Source organism: Lactuca saligna, chromosome 4, assembly GCF_052625555.1.
Source record: "Lactuca saligna cultivar CGN05327 chromosome 4, ASM5262555v1, whole genome shotgun sequence".
NCBI lineage: Eukaryota > Viridiplantae > Streptophyta > Magnoliopsida > Asterales > Asteraceae > Lactuca > Lactuca saligna.
In genome coordinates, this window is record NC_136420.1 from 10,496,743 (window position 1) to 10,522,912 (window position 26,170).

The 26,170-nt window shown below is 33.5% G+C and overlaps 1 protein-coding gene and 4 long non-coding RNA genes across 19 annotated transcripts in view; all 5 read left to right on the forward strand.

Moving 5' to 3' along the window:
• The window catches only part of LOC145041201 (uncharacterized), a 29,985-nt gene extending 21,338 nt beyond the window's left edge, over positions 1 to 8,647 (forward strand). For 9 of the 14 annotated variants that reach the window (XM_078989164.1, XM_078989166.1, XM_078989163.1 and 6 more), the window contains 7 exons: positions 268 to 368; positions 502 to 556; positions 948 to 1,031; positions 1,121 to 1,201; positions 1,483 to 1,598; positions 1,786 to 1,913; positions 1,986 to 2,171. Coding sequence is in view for 1 of the 14 variants with exons in the window: in XM_078989178.1 (XP_078845304.1) it covers positions 948 to 1,031; positions 1,121 to 1,131 (95 nt within the window). In the remaining 13 variants the exon portion in view is untranslated. Of the gene's footprint in view, positions 1 to 267; positions 369 to 501; positions 557 to 947; positions 1,032 to 1,120; positions 1,202 to 1,482; positions 1,599 to 1,785; positions 1,914 to 1,985; positions 2,172 to 7,383; positions 7,461 to 8,267; positions 8,360 to 8,463 lie in introns of those variants that run through there. The other 5 variants (XM_078989165.1, XM_078989170.1, XM_078989171.1 and 2 more) reach the window with 5 other exon arrangements.
• Positions 8,648 to 10,429: 1,782 nt separating this feature from the next.
• Positions 10,430 to 12,442, forward strand: LOC145038292 (uncharacterized). The gene is made up of 6 exons (XR_013679294.1): positions 10,430 to 10,943; positions 11,024 to 11,100; positions 11,361 to 11,431; positions 11,563 to 11,803; positions 12,148 to 12,228; positions 12,309 to 12,442. It is a non-coding gene; the product is annotated as an uncharacterized LOC145038292 (long non-coding RNA).
• A 241-nt stretch (positions 12,443 to 12,683) lies between these two features.
• On the forward strand, positions 12,684 to 14,446 carry LOC145038291 (uncharacterized). Of its 2 annotated transcripts, XR_013679292.1 has the most exons (5): positions 12,684 to 12,792; positions 12,895 to 12,961; positions 13,718 to 13,803; positions 13,901 to 13,974; positions 14,205 to 14,446. It is a non-coding gene; the product is annotated as an uncharacterized LOC145038291 (long non-coding RNA). The 2 variants fall into 2 exon arrangements; XR_013679293.1 differs by lacking the exon at positions 12,684 to 12,792 and having other exon boundaries at positions 12,805 to 12,931.
• Positions 14,447 to 19,279: 4,833 nt separating this feature from the next.
• Positions 19,280 to 21,441, forward strand: LOC145038293 (uncharacterized). The gene is made up of 5 exons (XR_013679295.1): positions 19,280 to 19,350; positions 19,572 to 19,691; positions 20,257 to 20,416; positions 20,704 to 20,795; positions 21,374 to 21,441. It is a non-coding gene; the product is annotated as an uncharacterized LOC145038293 (long non-coding RNA).
• A 978-nt stretch (positions 21,442 to 22,419) lies between these two features.
• Positions 22,420 to 24,572, forward strand: LOC145038328 (uncharacterized). Its single transcript, XR_013679321.1, has 5 exons — positions 22,420 to 22,499; positions 22,615 to 22,678; positions 23,877 to 23,988; positions 24,058 to 24,342; positions 24,441 to 24,572. It is a non-coding gene; the product is annotated as an uncharacterized LOC145038328 (long non-coding RNA).
• Positions 24,573 to 26,170: the final 1,598 nt, after the last annotated feature.

Genomic DNA, 26,170 nt, shown 5'->3' on the forward strand with positions numbered 1-26,170 from the left:
TATCAAATTACTGCCTTCTATCCACTGATTACAAAAGATATGAGTCTATGACCATGTTTATGTGTTTCCAGAAATACCCCTATGTTCCTAAAACTCATGCAGTCATGCTTGTGTATTATCTCTAAGAAATGATGGGATTAACATACTTTATGACATTGCTATAATTGGGTAGATTTTTTCAAGCACAATTCTATAATTGGAAAAATGAAACTACTTTAGTATTTCTTGCATTTAAACCAATATTGATGAATGATGTTCCTGTTTCAGATGTGGATGTTCCTAAGAAGAAGTATACATCCGATGATCAACCATCATACCCTGTTGGTGTAATTTGTGTGTGTACTACAAAGATGAAGTTCAAACGTATGGTATGTATAAATATACTAATCCTTACTCTCTTCTCTTCTGCTTTTGGCATGCATTAGACTGATGTCAATGGGACACAAATTGAAATTGCAATTTTATAATTAACATTTCTAAGATTTTGTGTAATTGGTGAAGAAGGATGCATGGTTTGGCTTCATACGTGGTGGCCGCTTAAAGATTATATTCATGGGTAAGATATAATAAACTAATCTTTAAAGTAAAACTTGAAAGATACAAATACAATGGTGAAGGAAATTGCAATTAGATTTAGAGACAAAATTGCAAGTTTGATTCTGTCAGCCTTTTTATGAATATCATGATGATCTAGTCAAATCTCTTTCTGTGGGTATGTAATCATGAAAGAATCCAGCACCTAATAATGCTTTTTCTTGTTTCACTTTCATTGATTTGCATTTTACTAATTGTGTTAGGTTTAACATATTGTTGTTTGTTGGTTTGTTTATCAAGTTAAATCATGTAATGATTGTCTATTAACATTTGTACTCAATTCTAATCTAATTGTAGTTTTAGCTTTCCATACTTTAAAGAATATATAATATGTCTGATATTATATCTTTCAGGCAAGAGTGCATCTCCTATGCTATGTGGGGAAAACAGATTAGTATTTAACAAAATAAAAGACAAACTTGCTTTTATGGTTTCAGGTCCATCACCCTTGTCTCCTGATGTCATGGAACTTACTTTCATTTATTTGTGTCTTATATCACCCTCCTTTCATTTCTTTTTGTTACAGTATTGTTGTAAATGCAAAAAAAAAAACGGACAAGTGGCTTTGGTTATGGTCAATTCTGTTACGCTTTGTCCTGTTTCTAAGGTTTTGTTCAGATTCTTCCATGCTTTTGTAAATTTTGGATTTTGATTTTTCGAATTTTTGTCATATTGAAAATATTTGGCTTCCTACATATGAAAGTTTGATCATGGCATTCATGTACCTTTTTTTAAATGAAATGAGTAAAACAAAACCCACATGAATTGTTTAGAGCTTCTTGACCTAAATGGGGACTCTCTCCCCCACTCTGGCTGTAATTCATTTAAAAAAACTTTGTCTTTATTGTTTGGACTTTTTCGTTGAAATCGGTCTCTTTTGAATATTAGATTATAAAGAAGAGGTAGATGCATAGTTTGTAGACAAGAAACTTGACCCCTACAGGCTATACAAGTTCAAATTGTGAATGTTGTATGCATCAGATGTTCGACAACCAAATGTTGAGGTATAAATTTATTTGTTTAAATGTTCACAACATTCATCAAGTGTTACAATGCTTTCCTATTAAGTGACTTGTTTATAACCATCTGTAAGTTTTTCACCTAGTTATACGCTTATACTGCATAAAATTACACAGTTGTAAGAGTTAAAATTTTATCATTTTGACAGTATTTAGTTACCCTCCCATGCAGCTTCTCAACCTGATTTTGTACAAACAAGGTTCCAGTTTTCCAATAAAGAAGTTGAACTTGTATGCAACATATGTGTATGTGTATGTGTATTCTTTTCAGACCATGAAGCCTTTGATCATCCTGTACATGTAAGTGCATTCTTTCTCATTCTCTCATTTAAGTTAGTTACATGTAAGTCTTTGATTATACTGAATGTGCAGGCCTTTTTGTTTTTTCTTCAACTGACATGGATCCTGGGTATGAACATGTTTCTGGATCTTTCTTTTTTCTTTTGGTCCACGATGGATCATCAGAGAGGTTTTTTCACTCCTTAATTATATAAATTTTATTATGATGTAAAAAATATTGAATATAAATATTTGCATTTAATAATTACATGTGAAACAGATCTATTGTACATAACCAACTACTTTAGAATGTGGCATTTCTTAGAATCAGCAAGACACCTTGATGCCGATTCTGTGAGAATCAGCAGCAAGAACTCGTGTAACAAAGGTTTTCCCAGAAAACAAACTTTTATTCAACTTTTTTCTAAAACAAAAAAACTGCTGAGAATAAGTTTCACCAAAAACAAATAGTAATCAGCTCCTAAGAAAACGGAAACAAAGGATAAACACACGTATGTTTTTTAAAACTCAAAACAAGATAAAGAGACAATTAAAATATCCCCTAATTAATTGGCTGGGACCAATTTGCAAAGAAAAAAAAGGCTGTTGGTTCTCACACCAGATCATCGCCATCATCCTCCCCTTCTTCGAGAGGACTCGTCCTCGAGTCAAACAATTCCTCTTCCTCTGGCACAAAAGGTTTCAAATCAGCAACATTAAATGTTGCAGACACATTGTAGTGGCTTGGCAACTCAATTTTATACGCGTTGTCATTGATACGCTCCAACACTTTGAATGGTCCATCTGCCCGTGGTTGAAGCTTGCCCGCTCGACCCTTAGGAAACCCGCTTGCGATGAACATTAGCACGCCTTTGGTACACGATATTATTGTTAACAATCTGATCCCGTACTTGTCGATGTATCGATTTAATCTGCTCCGACCTCTCCTCCCTTTCAGCACTAAAGTGGTCAGTAGCAGGTAATGGCGCCAGATCCAATGGAGTAAACGGATTACGTCCATAAACAACAAAGAATGGACTTCGACCTGTTGATCGATGTGACGAGCGGTTGTATGCAAATTCAGCTTGTGGTAGGATAAGATCCCATTGGCGTGGATTGTTCCCCACAAGGCTGCGCAGGAGATTACCAAGGCTGCGATTTGTCACCTCCGTTTGTCCATCACTTTGAGGGTGATGTGCACTACTAAAAAGGAGACAGGAACCCAAACGCTTCCAAAGTGTTCTCCAAAAATGTCCCACAAACTTAACATCACGATCAGAAGAGAGAGATTTAGGCACTCCTTGCAACTTAACAATTTCAGCAAAATAGAGGCGGGCAATTTGACTTGCATCATAAGTCTTTGCACACGGGACAAAATGCGCCACTTTTGAAAACCGATCCACTACCACCATGATAGAATCTTTCTGTCGTTGGGTACGTGGAAGACCAACAACAAAATCGAGGCTAACGTCCTCCCAGGGTCCATCTGGAACTGGTAAAGGAGTGTTGAGATTTGGCTACATGGCAACTTCGACATCGATCAATAATACGTGATACATCAGCAATCATTTTAGGCCAAAAATACCGTTCTTGCACCAACTTAACAGTTTTGTCCCGTCCAAAATGGCCCGCTAATCCTCCCTGATGACTTTCTAACACGATAGCATCACGTAATGAACATGTTGGTACACAAAGTTTTTGATTTTTAAACAAAAACCCATCATGAATCGAGTAGTGTTTCATTGTCAAACCAGTCGATGCCTGACACTGTTTCCATATTTCTGCAAAGTCCGGATCGTTGAGATACAACCCACGAAGCACTTCAAACCCTTCAACTTGTACTTGGAGTAAGGTGAGTAAGGCTCATCTTCTACTGAGGGCATCAGCCACTGTATTATTGATACCTGCTTTGTGACGGATGACAAACGAGAAGTCCTGAAGGTATTCAACCCACTTGGCGTGTCGCGGATTGAGCTTGTGTTGGCCATTAATGAAACGAAGAGCTTGATGATCTGAGTATAACACAAACTCACTAGGTAAAAGATAGTGACGCCAATACTCCAAGCTCCTAATGATGGCATAAAACTCCTTGTCATAAGTGCTATACTTGAGCCTGGTTTCATTGAGTTTCTCACTAAAGAAGGCAATGGGGCGATCAGCTTGGCTGAGGACACCCCCAATCCCAACACCAGAAGCGTCACACTCAACTTGAAAGGCGAGATTGAAATTCGGTCAATTCGGTAGTGCTAGTACTGGTGCTCGGGACACTCTTTCCTTCAACTCCTCAAAAGCGTTATTAGCTGCCAATGTCCATTTGAATTGGCTTCCTTTGGTGCAATCAGTGATGGTAGCTACTATAGAGCTAAAATTTCTAATAAAACGTCTGTAAAATGAAGCTTACCCGTGGAAACTTCTAACCTCGTGAGCTGATGATGGTGCAGGCCAGGTCGTGATGGCTTCCACCTTAGATTCGTCCATACGGATACCGTCACCAGATACAATATAACCCAAAAATAAAACCTCAGCTGCAAGAAAATGGCACTTAATCCGATTAGCAAACAACTTCTCGTCTCGTAAAATGGATAAGACATCACGTAGGTGTCGAAGGTGTTGGGTCACATCTTGACTGAACACTAGAATATCATCAAAATACACGACGACACAACTCCCAATAAGAGATTTAAATACATGATTCATCAAACGCATGAATGTGCTGGGTGCGTTAGATAGTCCAAAAGGCATCACCATCCATTCATAGAGACCGTCTCGTGTTTTAAATGCCGTTTTCCATTCATCCCTGGGTCGCATACGAATTTGATGATAGCCACTCCTTAAATCGATTTTTGAAAAGACCGATGCACCGTATAACTGATCGAGTAGGTCTTCAAAACGTGGTATAGGAAAGCGGTATTTGATTGTAATCTTGTTAACAGCTCTACTGTCAATACACATCCGATATGCACCTCCATGTTTGGGTACTAGCAACGCGGGTACCGCGCATGGGCTCATACTTTCCCTAATCAGTCCTTTGTCAAGGAGTTCAGTTACTTGCCTATTCATCTCTTCAAACTCCTTAGGATTCATTCTATACGCAGGTTTGTTTGGTATTGTCGCCCCAGGAATAAAATCAATACAGTGTTGGATTTCCCTCATGAGAGGTAAACCCGCTGGGATCTCATCGGGAAATACATCTTGGAATTCATCAAGAAGAGCCTGAACAACTAGTGGGGTTGTCGGCCGTGGCTTGTTTTGTTCTACTATCACAAGGGCATAGAAAAGCGGATTTTGTTAAAATTAATGCTTCAGTCCCTGTTTCACGAGTGTCAAAGGGTGCCAAGGTGATGTTGACTCCGTCTTTTCGAAATGAGTATGTATTTTTGAAGCCGTCGTGTTTGGTGTGCCTGTCGTATTGCCACGGCCGCCCTAAGAGTACATGACAAGCATCCATAGGAATAACTTTGCACCACACTTCGTCGGAGTATCGATTACCAATTGAGAATTTTACCAAGCATCGTTGACTAACCTTGACCACGTTTCCTTTTCTTAGCCATGTTAATTGATACGGCTCCGGGTGGGGTTGAACTTCCAATGCCAACTTTTCTACCATGCTAGTAGCCACCATATTCTCGCAACTCCCTCCGTCGATGATCAGGGTGCACACCTTACCCTTGGCTGTGCATTTAGTGCGAAAGATGTTGTTTCGCAACCATAAAGTGTCGCCACTTGTCGATGTCGGCGTGGCGCTGAGGGCTCGTTGTACCACCAATGCTTCACCTTTGTCTGGATAAATAATTTCGTCCACCGTTTCCTCTTTTTCTTCGTGTTCGGTGTCATAGAGAGGCTGAGAATCTTCTGTGAGGGTAACAAGCTGTTGATTGGGACAATCCCTTGCGAAGTGGCCTATGCCTTGGCATTTGAAACACCGGTTTAACTTAGATATTTCAGTTTTGAATGGGATGGTCTTGGTAACGTTATTGGATGGTTTGCTTGACGAGGTTCGGAACAAGTCAGGTTTGGTGGCACCAAGCTTGGTTGGGTTGATTTTGTTTTTGTTTCTATTCTGTCTTTCTACCTTTAGTGCCAAAGTGCACACGTCTGTGAAGGACCAATAGGGTTGGAGTTGAACCACATCAGCGATCTCGGGTCGTAATGATCCTAAAAACCGGGCAATAATTTGTTCTTCCTGTTCTTCGGCCCCACAGCGCATACGTAAGTAATCGTTCAAACTCGGCAATAAAGTCTTCCACTGTAGAATTTCGTTGATGCAAGTTGTGGTACTCCAAAAATGATTCCTGGCGGTGAGTTGCTGGTAAAAATTTGTCAAGTAGTAGCTTCTTCATCTTGGCCCACGTCTCGACTTTGGACCTCCCCTCTTGGATTCGTTTCTTTTTTATATGATCCCACCACAGCGATGCATTCTTACGTAATTTAATGGCAACAAGTTTTACCTTAAAGTTGTCTGGTATGTCCTTCAAGTCGAAAACACGTTCAACAGTGCTCAACCAATCAATGAAGTCGTCAGGGTTCAGCCTTCCATCGAATTGGATCTATTTGATGCCGCCTGTGAGGTTGATTCCGTCCCCCAAAAGGATTTCGGTCTTCACCATCACCGAAAAACCCGAGATCTGATTCGGTTTCTTCTCTGCGTTCCTCTTGTTGCAGTTCCAAGTCCCGGACTCGTTGTTGCAACCTTGCGATTTCTGCAACATCACGTGTATCTCGTACGTAATCCTCGTTGCCTCTGTCGGCGTCTCTACGGGGTTGTTGTCGAGCTCCTCGTCCATTGTGATTCATCGCCGCCTATCGAGTTCTGGGCTCTGATACCGATTCTGTGAGAATCAGCAGCAAGAACTCGTGTAACAAAGGTTTTCCCAGAAAACAAACTTTTATTCAACTTTTTTCTAAAACAAAAAAACTGCTGAGAATAAGTTCCACCAAAAACAAATAGTAATCAGCTCCTAAGAAAACGGAAACAAAGGATAAACACACGTATGTTTTTTAAAACTCAAAACAAGATAAAGAGACAATTAAAATATCCCCTAATTAATTGGCTGGGCCCAATTTGCAAAGAAAAAAAAGGCTGTTGGTTCTCACACCAGATCATCGCCATCACACCTAAAAGTTTTATATTGCATATCAAATATTTGGATTCAATGTGTGAATTGTTGAATGCATCTATCTTTGTGGTCCACTTTCTGAAAACTCGAAACGAAATTAGTTTGATAGGAGAAGCTGTAAAAATAAGACATGAATAGTTGATATGTTACAGACATTTGGGGATGATGTTTTGAAGGACACTCATGAAGGTTAGGATTTGATATTAGTTTGTTTCAGTCATCAAAACAAGAGACTTTTGCCTAAATCAATGTACATTTTTTGTTGTTCCATGGTAGTTTTTATCAACTCTAGATTTCATATTCTTAATGTAAATACACCCTCTTCTTTTGCTCTACATTTAACACCATTGTTACTGATTTTGTTGCTATGTTAGTGGTAGAGAACACTGGTACAATGTTGATCTTCCAAAGAAATTGAAGACATGAAAGTGGAGAGTGTTTACTTTCACAGGTTGGTTCATCATCAAAAATTATAATGATTGAATATGAAAGCTTGACATATTTCTCTTTTGGTGACAGATTATCCTTTGAAGCTAGTCGCTAGATTTCCTGAATGTATAACCTTGACATAAATCGCCTTTCTTTATGCTGGAAATATATTAAGATGTCTAATAAAAAAAATTTAATATTAAATGGTAAATGCGATCAACAGTATAACACAAGACCTTTTGCCTTCAAAATAATATGTTTTTTTGATTCCGGTCGCCAATTATAGTTCAATATTTTTGACAACTATTTTTTCTTTAAGTTAATTGTAGTTTCTACTGTTTGTCTATTAAGACATTGTACATTTAATGCATCTTATTGTTACATTTTCTTTCAACCAAACCAGTCATCTTAAAAAAGTTTGGATTTCTTCTTGTTTTTTCTGGTGGCAAATTTTGTTACCTGATCATATATTAATATTTTAATAGATAATTTTGTTTTGCTATTAGTATTTAATAGATAATTTTCATTATTGAATATCAATGGTTTTGTAACAATAATTAAATTTTTTGGTACAAAAATTTATCAATCTTTTTAGAGTAATATTACATTTTGGGTACTTACAATAGGCAAGCTTTTCAATATAAAAACTTGACATAAACTGTCTTTCTTTAGGCTTCAAATGTTTCTTTTTGACTTAATGGGCAATGTATTTTCATTCATGTTTGAATTTATGTGTAACAGAGTATATGATACAATGGGTATGATAAATTTATGTGTTTTTTAATTTGTATGGGTTATTGATGCTCAATTAGGTTTGTGGTTGTTGCAGTGTTATGAATCCAGATGACTAGTCATATGGTGCTCATAGAGAAAGATTGTTTAATGTTGCATTTAATCCGAAGAGGCAAACATTACTTAAAGGTAACTATATATAAAAAAAAAAATTCAGCACAAGGGAGGGAGCCTTTTAGATAGCTTTCCATACTTTAAAGAATATATAATATGTCTGATATTATATCTTTCAGGCAAGAGTGCATCTCCTATGCTATGTGGGACAAACAGATTAGTATTTAACAAAATAAAAGACAAGACAAACTTGCTTTTATGGTTTCAGGTCCATCACCCTTGTCTCCTGATGTCATGGAACTTACTTCCATTTATTTGTGTCTTATTTCATTTCTTTTTAATTATTACAGTATTGTTGTAATAGCAACTTTTTCATTATCTATGTTTCATGCAAAAATAAAAAAAAATGGACAAGTGGCTTTGGTTATGGTCATTTCTGTTATGCTTTGCCCTGTTTCAAAGGTTTTGTTCAGATTAGTCATGGTCTGATAGTGTTCTGTTTAACATAATGTAGTTTGTTGGTTTGTTTATCAAGTTAAATCATGTATTGATGTTCTATTATCATTTTTACTTGATTTTAATATTAGTGTAGTTTTGGCTAACAACAAAAACATTGTCATCACGGATTGTTATTAGGGTCACCTAATGTTCCACACTTATCAACACATAGATTCTTCCCCATGTTATATGGATTTCTGAATATTGTAAGCGAATCTTAACATATGGATCGAATGTTAATACTTTAAGGCATAAGTTTATTCTACTATTAGTACTTAATGGATAATTTTTGTTACTGAATATCAATGATTTTGTAACAGTATTTAAATAACAATATATGAATGATTTATCTATCTTTTTTTTAGTAATATTTAAATTTTGGCCCATGACTGTAGCTGATTTTTTAAAATTTGATCCTTTATGAGGTTTGTAATTTTTTGATCTTTGTTTTTAGTAAAATGACATAACTTTGAGACCAAAATTGCAGAAATCAGATAAGGAATTTCAGGTGTGTCAACCTTGTATTTTGGTACAATTTACTCATTTACCCTTTTGGTTAGTTTTAAGTTAATCTGTTAATGATGACATGTAATTCTAGGTTTGGGCATTTTTCATGGGATCTTATTCATATGATTCAACGTACACAGAGAGGAGAGGCAGTATGTTGTCTTACTTAACATCAGAGTACATGACTATCAAAAACCAGTGATATCTAAATGTATTTCCAGAAATGCCCCTATGTTCCTAAAAGGCATGCTTGTGTATTATCTCCAGGAAATGATGGGATTAACATACTTTATGACATTGCTATAACTGGGTAGATTTTTTCAAGCACAATTCTATAATAGGAAAAATGAAACTACTTTAGTATTTCTTGCATTTAAACCAATATTGATAAATGATGTTCCTGTGGATGTGGATGTGGATGTTCCTAAGATGAAGTATACATCCGATGATCAACCATCATACCATGTTGGTGTAATTTGTGTGTGTACTACAAAGATGAAAGATGAAGTGCGAACGTATGCTATGTATATATATAATAATCATTACTCTCTTCTCTTCTGCTTTTTGGCATGCATTGAAATTAACTTTTCTAAGATTTTGTCAGGAGACAGGTAATTGATGAAGAAGGATGCATGGTTTGGGTTGTGGGCACCTGGAGGCCGCTTAAAGATTATTCATGGCTTTTTAGGGAAGTAACAACCATCACCCTTTTCTTTTTCTGCTTTTCGTCCACCAAAACTAGATGATGTTTGTTGCTACAATATGTTATACAAAAGGTGAATAATTGTACCCTAATCCCTGAAAAGATTCTCTAAAAAAGAATATATATATATATATATATATATATATATATATATATATATATATATATATATATATATATATATATATATATAACATGACCATTTTGCCCCAGTCTTGTTCAACACTTTCATTTTCATGTTCAAGCAGCATAACTGAAACCCCAACAAAATTCATCTCTTTCCTTAAAGAAAGTTGTGTTTAATATCTGATATGTTTAAAAACTGTTGTTGTTTATAACTAGTCATTTTTTTTTGTTTCTGTTCATCAGAAAACGTTTGTGTATTTGTTGTGAATAACTTTCAAGATTAAAGCATTGTGACAAATAATAGCAATATGCCAATTCCTTACTCATTGTGGAAACATACTTGGATCACTTTACCAATAATATTTGGCTAGTTTTAACTAAATCAGTTAATGACATGTAATTCCAGGTTTGGGCATTTTTTTGTGGGATATCTAATTCATATGATTCAACATACAAAGAGAGGCAGTATGATGTCTCAGTTACAACATCAGAGTATATGACTATCAAAAATTAATGGCACTATGTAGAGATAAGTAAATAATCACAAGCCAAATTAAAATACTAAATAACTTATTGGGTTATTAGAGATTCACTTAGGGAAAGATAATGTATTTGTTTGTATTTTTAACTCAGAAGTGTGCTCTGGTTCTAACTAAAAGTTATGTTTCCTTTCCCAATTATTTTAACATACACTCGGATGCATTTTTGCATATTTGAAACAGTTTTTTGATTGTCTTTGCTACAAAAATATTTGGACTTATGTTTGTAATTTTCTAGCTGCAGGATTTTAGAGATTGAAATTTGATTTTTGGGGTCCTAAGTAAGGTTAGCTTGAATCTTAATCAAATTATCGTTTCTGCTATTTGATTACTGATTTAATTGCTATATGAATTGGTGCTTTTTAGGGAAGTGACAATCATCACCCTTTTTGTCCACCAAAACAGATGATGTTACAATATTTTATACAAGCGGACACCAAAAGGTTTCTATTTCTTTTTCACTTATGTTTTTTCTTTTCAAGTCTACTATAGTTGAATATTTTTCTAAATATAAGTGGAACTTATTCCTTTTTTTAAATAGTTAAGGGACTATACTTTTCCATGGAAACCCGATTGTAAATGCTTTTTTTCTTTCTAGTGGAAGTCTTGAAATTAAGTATATGCCAATTGTTTCAACATTGTTTTGTTGTAATATAATATTGCCCATGCTTATTTCAGTTATATGTATCTTATCTTTCTTTAGCACATATGTATGAAAGGTTCAACCAGATCATATTGGTGTACTATGGTGGCTCAGCTGGATTTTATCAACTAGTAAGAAACAAAAGTGTTATGTTTTTTTCCGAATTAAGTTCATGATAATGATTTTTTTAATTGTACTTAATCACATAATGGCAAAACTGATGTTTCTTTATTACTTGATTACTGTATTTTCATTCGTGTAGGATAACTTGAAGTTGTTGGATGACATGGCATAACTGAGACCTTACGCCTAGTAATTCCCTACAAAAGAGTCTTGTTATTTGGTTGATCCTTTTATTTTTTGAAAAATGTGCTTTTATTTAGCGAATTAGGACATCTGGGAAGGGAAATGCCACATGGTGTGGTCTTTTGTGGGTTGAAATATTAAAAACAAGTGGTCAATATAAAGAGGATGTCAGTTTTTACCTTTGTATAACTGATGAGGTAATAATCAATTCTCTTTTGTGATTAAAAATATTATATATGAGAAAATTGTTAAAAAATCATTTTTTTGCATTCATTTGTTACATTTTCTTTCAACCAAACCAATCATCTTAAAAAAGTTTGGATTTCATCTCGTTTTTTTCTGGTGGCAATTTTTGTTACTTGATCATATATTAATATTTTGATTAATAATTTTGTTTTACTATTAGTATTTAATAGATAATTTTCATTATTGAATAACAATGTTTTTGTAACAGAAAATAAATACAGTATATGCAAGTTTTTCAATATAAAAACTTGACATAAATTGTGTTTGTTTATGCTGCAAATGTATCAAACTGCAGTTAATGGCAATCAGGTCCGGATGATGTATATCACTCTTCTGTAGAAGCGAGATTTTGTGTGCCACACAGACATTGCATATAGTAAGTTTCAAATGGTTAAAATTTTTATTAGTTGCTAATCAATCACTTTGACATTTCAGTTGCTGATCTTTTTGTGACAGATAACTATTGTGCATCCACCCTTGCAATCAGAGACAAAAGGCACAAAAAGATTTCAATGGGACAAAATACCAATTGTTTCACATGCTCCAACCAGATGATATTGGTGTACTATGCTGGCCTAGTTGGAATTTATCAATTAGTAAGAAACTCAAATTTCATACTCTGTCTGAATTAAGTTCATGATAATGATTTCCTTATTGTACCTAATCACATCATGACAAAACGGTTGTTTCTTTTTGACTCTTAATGGGCAATGTATTTTCATTCATGTTTGAAATTGTTGGATGAGATGATGGTGGAATTGAGTGAGACCTTTTATGTTCAACGATTTGTTGTATTTTTCAATTTGGTATGGGTTATTGATGCTCAATTAGGTTTGTGGTTGTTGCAGTGTTATGAATCCAAATGACTAGTCATATGGTGCTCATAGAGAAAGATTGTTTAATGTTGCATTTAATGCGAAGAGGCAAGCATTATTTAAAGGTAACTCTTTATAGAAAAAAAATCAGCACAAGGGAGGGAGCCTTTTAGCTAGCTTTCCATACTTTAAAGAATATATAATATGTCTGATATTATATCTTTCAGGCAAGAGTGCATCTCCTATGCTATGTGGGACAAATTGGTAAAGAAAAACTTGCTTTTATGGTTTCAGGTGCATCACCCTTGTCTCCTGATATCATGGAACTTACTTCCATTTATTTCTGTTTTATACAACCCTCCTTTCATTTCTTTTTATTACAGTATTGTTGTAATAGCAACTTTTTCATTTATCTGTGTTTCATGCAAAAAAAAAAAAATGGACAAGTGGCTTTGGTTATGGTCATTTCTCTTACGCTTTGCCCAATTTGGCTTCCTACATATGAAAGTTTGATCATGGCATTCATGCACCTTTTTTAAACCCAAATGGGGCATCACATGAGTAAAACTAAACCCACACGAATGTTTAGAGCTTCTTGACCTAAATGGGGGCTTTCTCCCCCAATCCTGCTGTAATTCATTTAAAAAAACTGTCTTTATCATTTAATTTTTTAATTGAAATTGGTCTCTATTGAATATTATTAGATTATAAAGAAGAGGTCCATCTAACAAATGCATAGAAGTTCAAATTGTGAATGTTGTATGCATCAGATGTTTGACAACCAAATGCTAAGGTATAGATTTATCTGTTTAGATGCTCACAACATTCATCACATGTTACAATGCTTTCCTATTAAGTATAATAATCCTTTTTTTTTTCCTCTTCTCTTCTTCTTGTGGCATGCATTAAAATAAATTAATCTGGAGTTGATTTTTATGAACATTTATAAGATTTTTTCAGGAGACAAGTGGTGAGGTTTTCATATGCATTTGTTTATGCCATAAGGCAAAATATATTTATGAATTTTTAAATGTGATCTACTAATTTCAGGTCTAGCATTCCCTCCTCTTTACTTCTATAGTGGAGGAGTCTTCGAGTTTCTTGCTACAGTTAAAACAACATGTTCTTATTGCTAGGTTGGTGGTTTAGGTCTAAAAGGTTTTATTATTATTATTTTTTTTTTCAATTTTGATATTTATTTACATGGTTTCATAATGCTTTCTGTCGTTCCAGGTATTTATCTTTTGACCCTTGGTTGGTGATTGTATTGCAAAGTTAGTTCTTAATGAACTAACTAATTATCAAAGGTTTGATCTTTATACACTGAATTGGTTGAAATTACGTTATTAACCTCTTTGGACGCAGGTGGTATACTTTTCTTGGAGGTTTGATGTGGGAAGTAAACATGTGTTGGAAATTGTTGTTTGTAGTCATCAATTAAAGCGAATGCAAAAATTTTGTTGCATTTGTAGGATGGAATTAAGCACAAGAATTATTTTAACAAATGTGTAACTACTCTTTTTTAATTGTTTTACAGTCTCTTGAAGACAAGCCCTGTTATCTGGTTTCATCAGCAGAAGAGGCTTGCTTATAATGCACAGGTAGTCTGATTGCATCTGTTTTTGTTGTTCATTTTGTAAATTGTTTTCGTTCCATTTTCCAATTAGTGTTTCAGTAGCATGCTTTTTAAGAAAATAAACATTTTAGGGATCATGGTGTTAGAAACATTGTAATTCTCAAAAATCTACTATGTCTTGATATCACATTAACAGACTTAAACATCCCCAATAACATGAGTTTATTTGATTTGAGTTAATCTTGCATGCTTTTTAATTATTTTAGGGATTTTCTTAAAGTGTAAGTTATATTTAGTGCTAAATGCAATAAACAACAACTTATTTTCTTTTGTTTGTGTAATATGTTAGGGTTGCAAAGTTATTCATTCATGACTTTGTAAATGTTTGACATTTTTTTAAACCCACTTGCATGTGGTGCTTTAGCCTTTAGACCCATTTGGTAGTTACAGTGAGAGAGAGACATGTAAACACCTTTATAAATAGTGGGTTCATACCACTTGTAGAGGTGTGCTGGAGAGATGTAGAAGTGAGTGTGTAAGTGTGTGTTAATTATGTAGTCTAGATCTAGATCCTTTTTGTAAACCATATACATTCAATATATCTCTTAAACACCCAAATCACCATGTTCAATTGTGCATGCTTTAATTCCGCATGTCAAACCATGTTCTTTGTCACTACAATTGGTATCAGAGCTTGGTTTTCACGATCAACGTGACTTTTGAAGAACGATTCTCGGTTTGGCAATTTTTGTCGCAATTTGATCAATTTTGGTGAGTCTCTCTATGATCTCTCGTAATTTCATTGAAATCGTGCGTTACGTTTTTAATTTGTGATCATTTGACTCGTTGGATCTAAATTTTTCTTTGAAAAACCCATTTGTTATGATCCAATAATTTTTTTGTTAATCAATTCCCAACCCAATTTTATATTCGTTTGTTCGATTCAAGTTTCAACTTGCATTTATTCGTTTCAATCAAAAACTAGTCCAAAATTCATTGTAATTCATTTGATATCTTGAGATCCCGATACTATTCATCGAGTAGCCCAAATCATCAATTAATTCAAGGTTTAACCCAATTCTCAATCCATTAGTATTGATTGGTTCATTCTTTAGCCCACATGATTTTTTTTATCTGATAATGTTGTTCAAGCCCAATTAACAATAAACGTGTTTGTCTCTTACTTGCTGTTCGTCATTAATTGTTCATCATACGTATTCATCATTTGTACATTCTTGGCGGTTCGTAGTTAGTATTTTCTTTCAGAGTTCTTGTAAATCGATTTCTTCTTATATTTCTTGCAAATTGATTACCGATTATCGTTGGTAAACTTGTGAATCGATTAGATTATTTGTGTTCAATCAAAATAATCGATTATGATCAAGTAAGAGTCAAGGAATCGAAAATTGGATCTTAGATTTTGATCAATATTGTCATGAACAGTTGAAGGAGATGAAGAACAGTTGAACAAACACATTTTGATCTAAAATTGGCCATCAGAATATTCAATTTCGTGTTCATAGTTTGTTGACTTTAAAAAGTCAAACTGTGAAAAAGATGAGATTGAAGTGATGAATCGATGAATTAGAGGTCGAAATTTGTTTATACAGGTTGTATTTGGGATGTGAATGTCGAAATCGGGTTTAATTTGGAGATTAATTTCGAAATTGGTTGGATTTGTTATACTGTTGACGAACAATCGATGGGAACGAACCGAGAACAGATGGCTCGATTGATTCGATGTTCGAAGGGTATGCTTGGAATGGATAATCGATGATTTGCGATTAATCAATGGATTTTGATAGTCGAACTGGTGATAGTCGATACTTGTGAATTTGCGATGTTTGGAGTTTAGATTTTGGAATGGATTCGCTTTTGGATGACGAGTTGGAATGATCGAGATTGAAAAACTGATTCAGAAAACTCGATTTTGGGATTCGCTTTTGGTAAAAGTTGCGAATTCGATTTTGAGTTTGATTTACTGGAAACTGGATTTGGAATTCGATGTTTGGAGTTGATTTCTTGCCTGGATGTTGATGTGAGGTTCTTTGATGATTTCGATTTGAGTTGTTGTGGTTAATTGATGATTCACATCTACAGGGAAGCGACAATTATGAATGTTTAATTGAAGGATTGGAGTCGATATTGCGAAGGATATATGGGAGTCGATGTTGATGATTTGGTTTCGCATGAACGTTTGCATCTCCAATTGCATCTGGGTAGTTCGCATCAAAATTTGGTTCGCATTTGAAATCAGTGGGTTTCGCATCTGATTTCACATTTGGGTTTCTCAGTCAAGTTCGCATTTATTTAATGCGAAGGGATGCGAAGGGTGTAAGAATGAATATGCGAAGCATGCGAAAGCTTTTAGAGTAAAATGCGAATTGGGGAAGAAAGCCAAGAGTTTCGCATTTGGTCCCTGCTCTTTTCAAGAAATAACACAAGTAACCCAACTTCGCAAGTTTGAAGATGCAGAAATTGTAAAAACGAATATCTGTAGTTTCGCATTTTTGACAGTTTATACCCAACTTCGCAAATGGGGTCATAAAATGATGAAATTGCAGATTTTCCAAATCTGATCCTTACAGTTTGTGCGAATTTACACATTTTACCCAGTTTCGCAAAAGGGAGTGTGTTTCGCATATTTGGCTGTTTTTGGCGCAACGGGTCACTGTAGAATTTTGAAATTGACAATTTCTACCCATTTTTGAGAAATTTTGTCAAAGGTGATCCGTGAACGGCAATAAAAATTGAATATTTTATGGGTTTTCTGGATTGAAGCACAAAGTTTATGCCACATGTTAAGGGGGAGTTTTGACATTAAAATTCCGAATAGAGCACGTTCTTTTTCCTTTGGAGTTTTATAATCAAATTTCGATTATAAAAAGGGGGAGAAGTTTTATATGGAAATTCGAACTTGAATTTTTCATATTACGCGGCTTTGAAGACTGAAGTGATCTTGAAGTTTTGAAGATTACGAGATGATGCAATTGGAATTTCGGAAGTGATGTATTCGAAATAGGTTTGGAATTATTGAAGATTTTTGGGGTGTGTTTTTATGCGCAATTATTGGGTGATTATTTGGAGTTTGGAATACTCTTAGTCATTCGTTGTTGCTCGGATTGTATGGTCTCACATCGTAGAGCCCAAATTGAAGAATCATAGAAGAATTGAAGATTGAAGTTCGTGTCGACACGTGTCACCTTTGAGGCTCGAACCGCGTAGTGCTTGATTTTGGAAGATTTGAAGTGGGTCATTCATTCCTAACTTTGAGGGGGAGAATGTTGGGGTTGCAAAGTTATTCATTCATGACTTTGTAAATGGTTGACTTTTGTAAAACCCACTTGCATGTGGTGATTTAGCCTTTAGACTCATTTGGTAGTTAGAGTGAGAGAGAGACATGTAAACACCTCTATAAATAGTGGGTTCATACCACTTGTAGAGGTGTGTTTGAGAGATGTAGAAATGAGTGTGTAAGTGTGTGTTAATTATGTAGTCTAGATCTAGATCCTTTTTGTAAACACCATATACATTCAATATATCTCTTAAACACCCAAATCACCATGTTCAATTGTACAAGCTTTAATTCTGCATGTCAAACCATGTTCTTTGTCACTACATAATATCCTAATAAGCAAGAATCTTCTAATAAGAAAAAAGCTAACTGTGCAATTGTTGGATAGATCTTTCACTTATTTACTTTTAAGATTGTACTTTTAATGAGAATACTGTTAAAAAAAACTTAAATTTTTTATTTGCAAGAGCCTCTTTATTCAACTGTGATGCTTGAACAAGCAACTTTACGTTGTTACTATTTATTTTAGCCAAACCAATTATGTTAAGAAATTATGGATTTCATCTCATTCTTTCTGGTGGCAATTTTTGTTTCTGGATCAAATGCTAATACTTTAATACATAAGTTTATTCTACTATTAGTACTTAAAGGATAGTTTTCATTACTGAATATCAATGATTTTGTAACAGTATTTAAATATTAATATATGAATGATTTATCTATCTTTTTTTAGTAATATTTAAATTTTGGCCCATAAGTGTAGCTGAATTTTTAAAATTTGATCCTTTATGAGGTTTGTAATTTTTTGATCTTTGTTTTTAGTGAAATGACATAACTTTGAGACCAAATTGCAGAAATCAGATAAGGAATTTTAGGTGTGTCAACCTTGTATTTTGGTACAATTTACTCATTTACCCTTTTGACTAGTTTTAAGTTAATCTGTTAATGATGACATGTAATTCTAGGTTTGGGCATTTTTCATGGGATCTTATTCATATGATTCAACGTACACAGAGAGGAGAGGCAGTATGTTGTCTTACTTAACATCAGAGTACATGACTATCAAAAACCAGTGACATCTAAATGTATTTCCAGAAATGCCCCTATGTTCCTAAAAGTCATGCTTGTGTATTATCTCCAGGAAATGATGGGATTAACATACTTTATGACATTGCTATAACTGGGTAGATTTTTTCAAGCACAATTCTATAATTGGAAAAATGAAACTACTTTAGTATTTCTTGCATTTAAACCAATATTAATGAATGATGTTCCTGTTTCAGATGTGAATGTTCCTAAGATGAAATATACATCCGATGATCAACCATCATACCCTGTTGGTGTAATTTGTGTGTGTACTACAAAGATGAAGTGCAAACGTATGCTATATGAATCGGTGCTTTTTAGGGAAGTGACAATCATCACCCTTTTTGTCCACCAAAACCAGATGATGTTACAATATGTTATACAAGCGGACACCAAAAGGTTTGTATTTCCTTTTCACTTATGTTTTTTCTTTTCAAGTCTACTATAGTTGAATTTTTTTTTAACATAACTGGAATTTATTCCTTTTTTTACATAGTTAGGGGACTATACTTTTCCATGGAAACCCGATTGTAAATGTTTTTTTTTCTAGTAGAAGTCTTGAAATTAAGTATATGCCAATTGTTTCAACATTATTTTGTTGTAATATAATATTGCCCATGCTTATTTCAGTTATATGTATCTTATCTTCCTTTAGCATACATGTATGAAAGGTCCAACCATATCATATTGGCGTACTATGGTAGCTCAGCTGGATTTTATTAAAGAGTAAGAAACAAAAATGTTATGTTTTTTCTGAATTAAGTTCATGATAATGATTTTTTTAATTGTACTTAATCACATAATGGCAAAACTGATGTTTCTTTATTACTTGCTTACTGTATTTTCATTCGTGTAGGATAACTTGAGACCTTACGCCTAGTAATTCCTACAAAAGATTCTTGTTATTTGGCTGATCCTTTTATTTTTTTAAATGTGCTTTTATTTAGCAAATTAGGACATCAGGGAAGGGAAATGCCACATGGTGTGGTCTTTTGTGGGTTGAAATATTAAAAACAAGTGGTCAATATAAAGAGGATGTCCGTTTTTACCTTTGTATAACTGATGAGGTAACAATCAATTCTCTTTTGTGATTAAAAATATTATATATGAGAAAGTTGTTAAAAAATCATTTTTTTGAATTAAATTGTTACATTTTCTTTCAACCAAACCAATCATCTTAAAAAAGTTTGGATTTCATATCGTTTTTTTCTGGTGGCAATTTTTGTTACTTGATCATATATTAATATTTTAATAAATAATTTTGTTTTACTATTAGTATTTAATAGATAATTTTCAATTTTGAATAACAATGTTTTTGTAACAGAAAATAAATACAGTATATAAATGATTTTTCTATCTTCTTTTAAGTATTTTTTAAATTTTGGTCCCTGAGTGTAGCTTTTTTTTTTTTTTTTTTTTTTTTCAATTTTGGTACTTACAATATGCAAGTTTTTCAATATAAAAACTTGACATAAGTTGTCTTTGTTTATGCTGCAAATGTATCAAACTGCAGTTAATGTCAATCAGGTCCTGATGATGTGTATCACTCTTCTGTAGAAGCCAGATTTTGTATTAGTTGCTAATCAATCAATTTGACATTTCAGTTGTTGATCTTTTTGTCAATTGTCACAGATAACTATTATGCATCCACCCTTATAATTCACTATCAGAGACAAAAGGCACAAAAAGATAAAGATTCCAATGGGACAAAATGCCAATTGTTCACATGCTCGAACCAGATGTTATTGGTGTACTATGGTGGCTTAGTTGGATTTTATCAAGGAGTAAGATTGTAAGAAACTCAAAATTTATGTTCTGTTTGAATTATTTTCAAGATAATGATTTCCTTACTGTACTTCATGACATCATGACAAAACTGATGTATCTTTTTGACTTAATGGGCAATGTATTTTCATTCATGTTTGAAATTGTTGGATGAGATGATGGTGGAATTGAGTGAGACCTATTATGTTCCACGATTATGTAACATAGTATATGATATGATGGGAATGATAAATTTATTGTATTTTTCAATTTGAGTGGCTTATTGATGCTCAATTAGGTTTGTGGTTGTTGCAGTGTTATGAATCCAGATGACTAGTCATATGGTGCTCATAGAGAAAGATTGTTTAATGTTGCATTTAATCCGAAGATGCAAAGATTACTTAAAGGTAACTTTGAGTTCCAATAAGGGTGTTGGGTTATTATGCCTTTCTGTTACGAAATTATGAACTTTGCTTTATCAAATCACCGCTTTCTATCCACTGATTACAAGTCTATGACCCTATTTGTGTATTTCCAGAAATACCCCTTTGTTCCAAACTCATGCTTGTGTATTATCTATCTTCAGGAAATGATGGGATTAACATGCTTCATGTAGAATCAATAATAATAATAATAATAATAATAATAATAAAAGATGTTGAATATTGCATGGAAAATGCCTCCAGCACTTATTTAGTATGCCTGGTAATTCTTTACAAAAGATATTTGTTATTTAGTCAAGTCTTTTATTTATTTAAAATGTGTGATTTTATTTAGCGAAAATGGGACATCAAGGAAGGGAAATGCCACATGATGTAGTCTTTGGTGGGCTGAAATGCTAAAAACAAGTGGTCAATATATATATAAAGAGGGTGTTGGTGTTTACCTTATCAACATATAGATTCTTCCCCATGTTATATGAATTTCTGAAGATTGTAAGCGAATCTTAAAATATGTATTTCAATTGCTAATATGTGGTTATTAGATTGGATAACTGGAGCAGTCAAGAGCATCTAGAAATCTGGAAAAAGGCTAAATAACCATATACGATGCCAAGGTAAGAAACCAAATTCTACTTTGCTGATTACTTAATAATATACATGCAAGATGTCTAATATGGTAATAATAAAAAAAATTCTTTTCCATGTTTCCTCATGACTTTGTATTTTGTAATTGAATGCTATTTAGATGCTAAGGTATAAAAACCTTATATTAAGACAGTTTAATTTTATTATTTTTCCTATCAAGTCACTATACTTTGATAAATCAAACATCTTGCCAATTATAACAATGCAGTTCAATTTTTTCGACAACTATTTTTCCTTTAAGACATTGTACATTTAATTTTTTTTTATTAACACATTGCATTTTGAAAAATCTAACCCATTAAGACTTGTATTTTGAAAATATGAACTTGTTTCATTTTGGTTAACAATTATAGCATTTTATATTCAAAATATTTTAAACATTGTACTTTCAACTTTTTTTTTCTTATTAAGACAGTGCACTTTGAAAATTTAACATACTTAGATATTATACTTTTAAGATCTAAACAATTATAACAAACCTCAAGGATAATGTGACCTTTCATCCAACTCAATATGCCACAGAGAGGATCAAACAAGGCTCTTCACTATTTATGGAAATGACCTATTCCTCTGAAGTATTATTTTAGTTTTTTGTAATGTATGTATGTATGTATGTTCTATTAGATTGTTTATTATTGTAGTAAGATAATACCTCTTTTTGACTTAATAGACATGGATACCTTAAAAAAGCTAAAGCTTAAATCCGTGGTTGTCTGAGAAAGGTTAGTTTTGTCCTTTAAGTTACAGTCTTTTGTGCTATAATTTGATCTTGTTTTCATTGTTATTAACATCTATGAGGTTTTCATATGCATTTGTTTATGCCATAAGGCAAAATATATTTCTCTTTTGACCCTTGGTTGGTGATTGTATTGCAAAGTTAGTTCTTAATGAATTAACTAATTATCAAAGCTTTGATATTATAAACTGAATTGGTTGAAATTATGTTATTACCCTCTTTGGATGCAGGTGGTATACTTTTCTTGGAGGTTTGATGTGGGAGGTAAACATGTGTTGGAAATTGTGGTATGTAGTCATCAGTTAAAGCCAATGCAAAATTTTTGTTGCATTTGTAGGATGGAATTAAGCACAAGAATTATTTTAACAAATGTGTAACTATTCTTTTTTTAATGTTTTACAGTCTCTTGAAGACAAGCCCTGTTATCTGGTTTCATCAGCAGAAGAGGCTTGCTTATAATGCATAGGTAGTCTAATTGCAATTGTTTTTGTTGTTCATTTTGTAAAGTGTTTTCATTCCATTTTCCAATTAGTGTTTCAGTAGCATGCTTTTTAAGAAAATAAACATTTTAGGGATCATGGAGTTAGAAACATTGTAATTTTCAAAAATCTACTATGTCTTGATATCACATTAACAGACTTAAACATCCCCAATAGCATGAGTTTCTTTGATTTGAGTTAATCTTTCATGCTTTTTAATTATTTTAGGGATTTTCTTAAAGTGTAAGTTATATTTAGTGCTAAATGCAATAAGCAACAACTTATTTTCTTTTATTTGTGTAATATCCTAATAAGCAAGAATCTTCTAATAAGAAAAAAGCTATATGTGCAATAATTGGATAGATCTTTCACTTATTTACTTTTAAGATTGTACTTTTAATGAGAATACTGTTAAAAAACTTCATTTTTTTTGCAAGAGCCTCTTCATTCAGCTGTGATGCTTGAACAAGCAACTTATTGTTGTTACTATTGTTTGATTCCAGTTGTCAATTATAGTTCAATATTTTTGACAACTATTTTTCCTTTAAGTTAATTGTACTTTCTACTCTTTTTCTATTAAGACATTGTGCATTTAATTATTTTCCTATTAAGACATTGCATTTTAAAAATTTGAACTTGTCTTATTTTGGTCAACATTTATAGCATTTTATATTCAAAATATTTGAAGTTGATCAAGAAAGGCTCTTCACTGTTTATGGAAATGTCCTGTTCCTCTACAGTACTGTTTAAGTATTTTGTTTGAATTTTTGCTACTTATTTCATGGTTTCATAATATGTTTGGTAGTCACCTATATGTTAAATTTATAAAAATGGCAACATCTCTTTACCAATAATTAGCAATATGTAACAAATAAAATACATTTTGCTCATTTTAGTAGGGAAATAAAAATATGTTGCTATTACAGGTAAAAGTATATAAGTATTTTTCTATTATGGATAAAGAATAAAGTATATTATTGCTTTTATCAGTAAAGAAATTTAAGTACGTTGCTATTTAGGGTATAAAATATAAGTACATTGCTTCTATTGGTAAAGAAATGTAAGTAAGTTGCTCTTTTTGGTAAAAAAAAAATAGTGCATTGTCTATATTCAGTGTAAACAAAATAAGCAAGTTGCCCTTTTGTGTTCTCATATATTCAGTGTAATGTTATTTTTGTTATTCAGAGGTCAAGCCTTTTGGATTATGAAGGCTGAGCCACGGATCCAGATGCATTAAAAAACAGAATATTCGATGAGGGAGTGGAACACTTGCGAAAAAAGAGGCTTTTATATTACGGTACAATTTACTCATTTACCCTTTTGGCTAGTTTTAACTAAATCTGTTAATGATGAAATGTAATTCTAGGTTTGGGCATTTTTCATGGGATCTTATTCATATGATTCAACATACACAGAGAGGAGAGGCAGTATGTTGTCTTGCTTAACATCAGAGTACATGACTATCAAAAACCAGTGACATCTAAATGTCTATTTTTCCCTCCAACTTCTATCACCTTGACCCACATATTATATTTATTGCAATTTCATGTTGCAGAGTATTTACCTGGAAAATGATATTTTTTGGATACCCCAGGGGACAGACAATAGTATTACTCCTTCTACATACAATTATTATCTTGGTTATTTCCGGGTAACATGCCACTACTATTTATAGACTAAATTACAATTTCATCCTTTTGATATTTCAAAAGTTATGGTTTTCATCTAAATATTTCATTTGTTGCACAGGTGGTCAAATTGTTGTAAGGTTTGTCCCTGGTACTGAACTGCTGATGGTGTTGCAAAATGTCCGTGAAGGCAATAGTTTCTTCCTCAGATGTTGTTAGTGTTTATGATGAACTATCTGCTTCTTTTTGCTTCTTCGTATGTGAAGGTCCATCTGTACAATAAAAAGACAGTAATAAGTGTTAATGTTTTTTTTTAATAGAAAAATGAACTCATGATCTATCAAGTAAGGAACAACCAGGTAGGATCATATCGGAGGTAGGTCTGTTTGGTATACAAAGTATACTGTTTGGAAATCCCACTTTAAACACCTCACTAAATCATAGCCTATACATCATCCCCGTAAGCAGATTAATCAGTATAACGACTTGGAATCACTGATAAATCTTGTTTATAGGTTCATAATAATGATAATGAACTTAAACATAAATTATACTTAAAGTAGGGTAAGCATAACTCACTTACCGGGGGTTTGGCTAGGAGTCGGGCTCTACAGGGGTGGACAGAACTTCTGAGCCAAAATCTCTTCTTCTCGGAGCCTTTTGGCGCTCCGGGACTCACCTCTAGCACTTAGAAGTTGCTAGGAAGGGGGAGAGGGTTTGGGGGTAATGGGAGAGAAAAGGTATGAAAGGTGTGAGTTTTGGGGGTGATTTACGCCTCTATTTATAGGTTGTATGGGCCTTCTCACTTCGTGAAACAAGGTGCTCACGTCGTGATCCTTGCTTATACACCAAGGCGAAGTCTGGTGCTGACACGTGACGTCGGATGCAAGTAAAACAACCAATCTTTAAAAATTCACAACTTTTACATACAAACTCCGTTTTATACGTTATTTATATCCACACGTAGGTAAAGACAAGATCTACAACTTTCCTTTTGACTCCATCAGCTAATTCTTGACCAATTTTAAATTTAGCAGTATGAGAAGATTACACTATTAAATGAACGCATAAAATTCGTAACTTCTTCATATGGACTCCATTTTCATCTATCTTTTTATCGTTGAGTTCCTATTAATGAGATCTTCAACTCTCATTTAGGTCGCGTTGGCCAAAAACCGCTCGATCTAAAATTCGAATTTCGAGTTGTGCACTACTAAGCCAAATCTTAGAAAAATCATAACTTCCTCATACGAAGTCAGATTTGACGTTCTTTTTATGCACTCTCTTGATTTAACGTATACTACGACTGATATTGCCATATTTATACCTATTTATCAAACTGTTTTACCTCAAATTGTCTTACAAACTCCTTAAATGGTCAAATACTTTTACTTAAACTCTTTTAAACTTATATTCTATGTATCTGTATAAATATAGTTATATAAGTAGGATTGAAAGGACTTAGGATTGCTAGTCTACCCTGCTTCCTGTTCTTGTTTGATGTGGTCTTAGGGTATCAAGGATAGTTGTCCGAAGGTAGTTTGAATCCTAGTTATATATTATGTATATGTATATAGATATAAAAGGTTATTTCTTTCATTCAATTCCATGCCCTTGGGTAGCAAGGGCATACAGACATGTTCATACTTTATTAGTAAGCTACCACAGGGGTAGTTTAGGAAGATACTATTACTAGAACAATGAAACATACAATGAGTCAATTCATACATGAGTCAATACATACTATGATGAGAATCAAACATGAAACAAAGTGAGGAGAAACAAACACTAGACACTATGACGAGAAACAAACATACAGGCTAGACAGGGAAAGAACGCACAATACAGCTA